At 34.7% G+C, this 9,094-nt stretch overlaps 1 protein-coding gene across 3 annotated transcripts in view; it reads right to left on the bottom strand.

The window, feature by feature from the left end:
• The window catches only part of LOC101741804 (MYG1 protein C27H6.8), a 30,733-nt gene that overhangs the window by 17,939 nt on the left and 3,700 nt on the right, over positions 1 to 9,094 (bottom strand). Inside the window, exons 2-5 of one of the 3 annotated variants that reach the window (XM_038012054.2) lie at positions 6,561 to 6,811; positions 5,626 to 6,192; positions 5,096 to 5,273; positions 247 to 2,287 (exon numbers count right to left, since the gene is read on the bottom strand). In XM_038012054.2, coding sequence (XP_037867982.1) covers positions 5,108 to 5,273; positions 5,626 to 6,192; positions 6,561 to 6,811 — 984 coding nt within the window. In that variant the 3' untranslated portion in view covers positions 247 to 2,287; positions 5,096 to 5,107. Of the gene's footprint in view, positions 1 to 246; positions 2,288 to 5,087; positions 5,274 to 5,625; positions 6,193 to 6,560; positions 8,499 to 9,094 lie in introns of those variants that run through there. The other 2 variants (XM_038012053.2, XM_062669460.1) reach the window with 2 other exon arrangements.

The raw sequence follows: 9,094 nt of genomic DNA, 5'->3' as shown, positions 1-9,094 counted from the left end.
ATAATTCAAATTGTAACTCCAAAGCACTCTGTTTTACTAGAAGAACCTATGCAACGAATAAAAGAAGTTCTTTCAGCAAAACACTTCAAAGCAAAAGCTCATGTGCCAATACAGATCTATCAGAATAGTGATGTAGTTGGTTACAGTAAAATATATGTCCAAGATTTTGGATATGGAACTGAAACAGTATCTTTTCATAAAAATTCTGATGTAGTATGGTTTTATGGAAAGTGGAAAAATACATCATTACCTGGTTGGAACGGTTTTATTGAGCGCTTAACAAATTACCATACAAATTATTCAAAATCTCAGATTACATTTTTACCATTCATCCATCAACCAGCTAGTAACTATAATACTGTCTATACGACTTTACTTTGTGCATTAGAGAACGCGAAACGTTACGGCCACACTGTATGCATCGTGACTTTCGACCAACCCTTGTATGCGAAAGCTCGAGAAATTGTATCAGCCGCACCTGACGGCTCTGAAGTATCGAAGATTATTGTCAGACTTGGAGGATTTCATCTACTCATGTCTTATCTCGGAGCAATTGGTTATATTATGCAAGGTAGCGGGATAAAAGAAGTACTCTCAGAAATCTATGCACCAAAGTCATTAGAAAAAATGCTCAATGGTCATGCTTACGCAAGAGCTGTTCGAGCACATACACTACTCCAGCTGGCTTTAGCAATTACAATATTAAAAACAATAGATATTAATGATATCATGGGAGCAGATTTAATCATAAATATTGACCATATATTAGATAGCACTCTTTCATATTCAGATATTGAAAATGATAATGAAGTATCAGGTGCTTTACTTCATAAATTTAATATGAAATTGAAAGATTTTGAGGAACGAGGACCAACAGCGCAACTTTGGATACAATATTTTAATATGGTTTCACTTGCAAAAGAATTTTTGAGAGCTGAGCGTATGGGGGACTGGAAAGCTCATTTAAGTTGTGTAAAAGAAATGTTACCTTATTTCCACTCGTCAGGACATTTTCCATATGCTAAATCTGCACACTTGTATTTACAAGACATGATGCAATTACAGGACTCGATGGATCCTGAAGTTTACGAAAAATTTACCGAAGGATTTTTCACCGTGAGACGCTCAGATAAATTGAGTTGTGGAACTTCTACAGACATGGTTATCGAACAGTCTATGATGAAAGCCATGAAGACAGATGGAGGTATTGCTCGAGGAAGAAGTACAAAACAAAGTGTAATCAGTAAATGGGTTTACAGCATGCATGCAATGAACACAGTTTGTGAGAAATTAGAAGATCTTGCTAATGTTAGGATGGATACGACTGAACAGCATGTTGATGCCAGTGATTCACGTGTAAAAAAAGACGCTAAAGACATACGAATGCTTCTTGAGTGGTTCTCGATTCATGATCCTTTCCCAGAGGTTAACAAAGTCATCTCGATTGCAAGTGGTGTCGTTGGTGATAATACAATTAATTGCTATAAAGCACGTGAACTTGGGCTTATCTCTATTGCTAAAATAACTGGACTGACATTTAAAGATATTAAACTTAAACGCGCTGACAAAGTTGTTCCTCTTTTAGCTATGAGTAGCACCGTAAAAGTTCACGAAGAAAAAGTACCTGTTGACCCAGTGTTATTATTCCAACGTATGAGTGTTACTGCGGCTTTTCAAGATGAAATTGAGAAATATTTCGAGTATGAATTAGCTCCTTATCCGTTAACATTATTTGATGACATTGGAATGCGCAAGACCCAGAAGTCGGCTATTTACGATTGTTTTCAGACTATAAATGTTGATATTAATAACACTAATTCAACGTACATAATTGACGGAGGATTCTTATTACATCGAGTGGTGTGGGATAGCGAGGAAACATTTAACGTTATCTTAGATAAATACGTTCAATATGTACGTCGACATTTTGGTTCCAGAGTTACTGTCGTATTTGACGGATATGATGATTATACGAGAAATATTAAAGCAGCAGAGCAACGCCGTCGAAATGCTGCTTCATCAACTTCTTCTGATATTATATTCGATGAATCAATGACAGTTCCTACCAGTCAACAGAAATTCTTTGCAAATAATCACAATAAATCTAGGTTTATTTCGATGTTGAAAGCAAAATTTACTGCTGAGAATATATCCGTTGAACAAGCTAATGATGATGCTGATGTATTGATTATTGAAACAGCGATAAAGAAATTCAGTGTGACAAATACAACTGTTGTTGTTGGTGAGGATGTTGATTTACTCGTCTTGCTTACTGCTCGAACTCCAACTGAAAAAATTATTTATTTTTTTAAACCCGGAAAAGCCCAAAATCAATCGGAAATATATTCATCAAACAGTTTATCCAATTTTCCTAAATGTCAAAATCATGTATTGTTTCTACACGCAATAACTGGCTGCGATACGACATCTGCTTTTTACAGGAGAGGAAAAACAACAGTTTTCAAAATGTTTGAAAAAAAAGATTTACTACAATGTGCTGAAGTTTTTAAAAATAGTAATTCAACTCAACAACATGTTATCACCAACGGAGTTCAATTTCTTCTTGCTATGTACGGAGCCCCCAAAAAAACCACTTGCTTAGATAAGTTGCGATACACATCTTTCGTGAAAAATACGCGTAATAAAAAACAAGTCAACTTAGCTTCTCTTCCTCCAACCTCAGTAGCTGCTCATCAACATCTGTTTCGGGTATATTACCAAGTTCAAGTGTGGCTTGGTAATCAGCTGGACCCTAAAGACTGGGGTTGGAAGTTGATCGACAATACACTAGAGCCAGTTCAAACTTTACTTCCACCAGCACCTGAGAAACTTCTCAACACAATATTTTGCAACTGCAAGAAAGGGTGTAGTGCAAAATGTGGTTGCAGAAAAGTTGGACTGTTTTGTTCCCTGGCATGCACACACTGTCAAGGCCGATCATGCTCGAATGTTGAGTCACCAACTCTTGAAGATTCGTTTGATACCGATCAGGAATCGCTATTGGGGCAGTTTACGTGTGAAATAGAACAAGAAGAAGAAGAAGAACAAGAGGATGAACAGGAAGAAGAAGGAGAAGAAGATCAAGAAGAAGAAGAAACAGAAATCTTGGACAGTTATGAATCAGACGACTAACTTTTTATTTTAAGTATTTTATTTAATTACACCGCCGTTGTTTTTGCCCACTATAATATATAATATTATTTTGCAATAGTTTTAAAACATATAAAATCTCAGCAGACCCGTGGAATAGGCCTACTGGGGAAACCACGTTAAAAAAAACGCGCTTTGTACACTACCTCATAGGTGGCGTGGAAACGTGTGCAAAATAGAGGGATTACGACTGATCCAACTTTTCGGAACGTTATATCTCCAAAATGGTGGCTTTTAGGAAAAAAATTATTGATATATTTTTTGTAGAGAATTTTGTGATCTACAATTTTGTACTGGGGTAATTTTGCGAAAAAACTCACCGTTTCGCTAAAAATCGCAAAAAACTCATTTTTTTGACCTTTGACCCCGTGCCAAATTTTTAGCACACCTCGGAACGATGAGGACTTTTGAGATTTTCTTTATAATGATGTTTTGAACAACTATGCCAATATTCAGCTTTATGGGAATTTATGTAAACTTGAATGTGTAAATAGACCGGACTATAGTGTAGTACATTTTTTTTCCAACGTCGAGTGTCAAACTTGACTGATATAAATTTTATAAACCATAACTCGTCAAAATTTAATTTATTTTACTTAGTTAACAATGATTATTACTTTCATTTGTGGTTACGATTAATAGCACTGTTATATGAGATAACATTATTAAAAAAATCCCTGTAAAATTGTGAAAATTGCGATCACAGCACCTAAAAATGGGACCAAGGGTGTCAAATTTTATACAGCTATCAAAGACTCAGACAAGAAGTTAGCAGACCAACTATCAATTATGACGCTTACCATCCAATTTTTAAGACTCATTTTAATTTAGGCTTATTTGCACCTCGCAAAGACCAATGCGATGAATGCGAAGCATACAAAAACGCCGTCGACAAAGTACCATTGATGAATAAGCATAAATTACACCTTGAAGAAAAAAGTGTGGCCCGGTTGGAACTTGAAAATGATATAGAACAAAGCAAATTGAGAGATTCTAATAATATAGTAGTCATATTTGACTTACAGTCTTACCAAAAAAAATTTTTTGTTGCTCGGATGGTTGGACGAGCTCACAGCCCACCTGGTGTTAAGTGGTCACTGGAGCCCATAGACATCTATGACGTAAGTGCGCCACCCACCTTGAGATATAAGTTCTAAGGTCTCAGGTATAGTTTCAACGGCTGCCCCACCCTTCAAGCCGAAACGCATTGCTGCTTCACGGTAGAAATAGGCGGGGTGGTGGTACCTACCCATGCGGACTCATAAGAGTTCCTACCACCAGTTGGCCAATCGTCAGTTTTTTTTTATAAGTCAAAGCTCAACTACTACAATTTTACGGTAGGAGTTGCTATTTTTTTTTAATTTAACTTTATAATTATAATATACCTCAGTCTTCCACTGAATTAATTATTTATTTTAGTTTAAGGTTTCAAATATCAACGATGATACAAATTATGCTTTTTTTGACATAAAGGTCTTGCAAAATGTGGAGCTAATGAGATAGGAACATGCCTTTATAAGTTTTTGGAAGATATTACTAATAAGCAACCTGATACAGACATCATATTTTATTCTGATAGTTGTTTTAGCCGCAAAGAAATGAGTAATACATGTCTGAGAATGACATAATATGCTTTATGTCATGCCAAAAAGAACTACTTTAGTGCAATATTAACAGAGCAAGATCAAATTAAATGCAAAAAATATTTTTATATGGCTCTCCTGTACAAATTACAAAAATTGCAATTATGTTCTTGGTCCAACGATGGTGCGATATGATAAAAAACTCAAAATACACCACTGACAGTTCATTCTCATATCGCTTCTTTATATTCAAAACGACAATTTCATATTGAAACTTGTAATACTTTCTTGGTGACATACAAATCTGAATAATTGCATGCAATGCCGCAGGTTTTTGAAAAACAAAAAAACAAATAACTAACCAAAGTTTTATTTCATTCGTTGGCTTCTAGGCTGGCAATGGCCATTTTCAAAGCTCCCTCCAATGTGGTATTACCACCAATGAAACCATTGCTGTGGCAGAAAATACATCCTTCAATCCCAGAGACTGAACTGAGATTATCGTCACGGATTCCACGCCATGCACTATGTAATGCTTTCCTAAAATATTAAGCACATTTACATAATTTAAATCAATAAACAAATAATTATTATCTTTACACATTTAGTTGAAAGTGGAACCCAAGTTTCCACCACAATAGAATTTAGTGATTATTGAGCCTCTTACTTCAAAATAATACATATGACTATTTTATCAGTAGTAATTGCTGGTCAATTATCATGTTATAAGTATGCTAATATTAAGGGAATATTAAATTCTCCATATTGGGTGCAAAAAGTAAGATTTTTTGCATGCATATGTTTGATAAAGTGCTGTACCATGTCCTTTTACCATCCCATCTTAACAAGGAGCAGGAGCTTGATAAAAAATAAATTAATTAATCTATATTACCTAAGAACAAAACTCATAGGATCAATTGGAACAGCTTGAACTCTCCAAGATTTTGGTTTATCATTGAATAGCACATATTTGATTTGCGGCTCAATCCCCAATTCTTGTTCCAAATCAAACAAATGATATTTCCAAGGAAACCTTTCATTGAATACCACAATCTCTCCTGACTTGTGTATTTGAAAACGATTATCAATAGCTTTCCTGACCAAATTTCGGGCTGGAAACCAAGTGTTTATGTAGTATCTTGTAAAATATAGGAAATCTTCACTAACTAAAGCCATTGCTTTATTGAAGAATTCATCTACATTGGTTTCCTGAGTTGAATTCCATTCTGGGTTCAGTCTTTTCACTCTGTTACTTAAGTGAGTATGAATGTCATATTTCGGTTGTTCCTCTGTCATTGGAATTCCGTTATCAATAGCATCAATCTCTTGAATGAAAGATTCATAAACTTTCTTGTAAATTAACTTCAAGTCTTCATTTGTCAAGGAGGTAGACTCTTCTTTGAGTTGCTGGATGATGTCCTCTCCATAGTAAGCATACACAAGGCCTGCTGAACTAAGTCTGAAAAGAGATACGACATATTTGATATGAACATTGTATATGACTTATCTTTCCATGACTTGTCTATTTAATAGCTAAGCCAGTAAGTTTAAATTTTTTATTTGCTACATTGAATGAATTCACGGCTCATCTGGTGTACTTATTAACAGAACCCATAGACAATCAGAGCCTCCCACCCAGGCTCAATACGTAGGTAACTCATGCTGCCTAAACATTTATTGTTGTTGCTAATGAAATTAATAGCTCTTTGTTCTTTTTTTAAATAAAGTTAGAGTTCTCATCCTGTTGATATTTATGAACAAAAAAGTATTACTAAGTATTAAAAAATATTACTAGCTTCAGTTAATAAATAAACTACTACTACATACTTAATTTTATAGCTGCCTCCGAGTTCAGGCCTCAAGGTACTCAAGGTCTCATTAAAACCGGCTTGGTGATGATCATAACGCTTCTTTTCATGGTCAAAAACACTGCCTACATCAACAACTATATCACAGTCATTCAGCTTATTTAGATCTCTTGTGCGGATGATCTCAGCATCTTTGTATTGAGGAAGATTCTTCAGCATAAAGCAAGCTAGGACTTCATCACAGTGGAATACTCCGTCGTGAGTTCCAATCTGGATAAAAAAATTACACACCTTCTATTTCATATACCGCATAACAGGGTGAATAGGATCCCCTGGGTAAATAGAAATTAAATAAAAATTCTTGGTAAAAAATCTAAAACCCTGTTAAGCAAAAACTACCAAAGTATTCATATTTTTTAGTATAATTTTACATTGGCAATATTCTTGTCTTTAGTCTGACAATATTTAAATCATTAGAATGTGTCATTTTAGATGAAAATGTTTAGAGTTGAACTGCCACAGTTTTTTGTATGCGTTTCCCAATGTTAGTAGAATGCCACAAAAAAGTAATATAAAAGAGCCAGATGTATGAAAATATGGTATAATTACACCAAAGAAATGTTAAATGAAACAATTGAAAAAATTAGGTCTGGAGTATTAAGCCAAAGATAAGTTTGCAAGTTTTGTAATATACCTACAAGCACAATTAATCTGAAACTTAAAAATAAACATAACAAACCCATGGGACATCTTACTTGTTTATCAATGGAAGAAGAGATTATTTTTAGGGAGCATTTGCTTGCACTAAGCAACATGGGTATTCGGATTGGTTTACAAGATTTTAGACTAATAACGTCTTAGTCTAGTCTTAACATAACGTTTTAGTTAAAAGGTACTTAGATAACATAGGCAAACCAGTTCCCATCTTCAAAGATAATAGTCCTAGATACGAACAAAATCCTGCTATTAAAGAAAAATTGCACATAACATCTCCCATACAGGCACCCAAGTAAATGAAGATATGGTGAATGAATTCTTCAAGAGGTTAGAAAAAGAGGTTGAACGCATAGGACTGAACTGGTGAAAAATTCCAGAATATCTTGTTTTACTATAGAATTTGCTGGCAATGCTATTGGATATTTCATCCATCCCAACAAAATAAATAAAACATAAAAAACAATGAAGAAATCAGAGATAGAAAAAGAAGTAACACCTGAAGTTGGTGGCCAAATTGAAGTGATTATTAATTAAACAGTAATTCTATAATGTATAGCCAGAGTGCGAGGCATCACAAAATGAATCCTTTCAATTAATAGTAACAACAGCTCAAGAACACAATGAACGGAAAAGCCCTACTTCCAAAATGGACAGAATTGAAGAATAGGTTGTGGATGATATACCATCCTATCCTCCAATCCCTGAAATTATGGCAGAGGTGACTATCGCCACTCCTACTGCAATCTCAAGAAATAAACGAAAAAATTCAACAATTTAAATGCAACAGAATGAACGAGTAATGGAGATGGATGTCACTGACCATGATAAAGAGTTGGAGACAATAATGGAAGAATACATAGTTAAGACCAGTGGAAATCTAGTTACAACTGCCCAAAAAGAATGGTATGAAGTGGGAACATTTTGTGTGTTTCAAGACGAAGAAAGTCTTTTTCCAGGACGCATCAAAAAAATCTGCTAAACACCATATTCAGTGTGGTTGAACACTGAATAAAAGGATTGAAGGATGTTGGAAGTGGCCGACGAATCCATATGTAACTAAAATTATCGATTCAAAGATGTTGAAGGTGATAGAGGATGAAAATATCACTAGACATAGAAGCATTTTTAAACAAAATGTCTTTTTATGCCTGGAATGGGGGGAGTAATTGCTAATTTTATTATTTTTAATATCTGTATATAAAAATTAATTATTGTTAAGGAATGTTTGTATGATTTGTACCTGTTAGAACTGGCCTTCTTAGTATATGTAACCATCATAAGTTTATATTAAGAAGAATAGTTGTTGCCTAGCAACAATTTGTTAGACGTATAATTTTATGTAAAGAATAAAAAAGTCAGTATGTACATCCGAAGAACTATGTTTCATTATTTAACATAATTACCACAGGTTATGGGCCCAGGTACCTTTATATAAATATATAAATAAGTATTTGGATTATATATATACTGGCGACCATGCAGTCCACAATACAAAAATTGCGTGGACAATCCAATTATGGAACATGGGCATTCGCGACGCAGATGTTTCTCACAGATTGTGATCTATGGGGCTGTGTAAGTACAGACACACTTGATACTCCTGAATTTAAAAAGAGAGATAGTAAAGCAAGAGCAAAAATATGTCTACTCTTGGAAGAAAACATTTTCCCAATTGTTACCGGTGCCGTAACGGCAAAACAAACATAGGATGCGTTAGAAAAGGCCTACGCCGATGGCGGACTGCTAAGACGACTCACTTTATTAAGAAAATTATTTAATTTGAAATTATCATGTTTCCCAAATATCGAAGCATACATCAATGAAGTGCAGGCGACC

The sequence above is a fragment of the Bombyx mori genome, chromosome 7 (genome assembly GCF_030269925.1).
Source record: "Bombyx mori chromosome 7, ASM3026992v2".
Taxonomy (NCBI): domain Eukaryota; kingdom Metazoa; phylum Arthropoda; class Insecta; order Lepidoptera; family Bombycidae; genus Bombyx; species Bombyx mori.
Note: the sequence above shows the minus strand (reverse complement) of the source record. Positions and strands in the feature narration are given on the sequence as shown.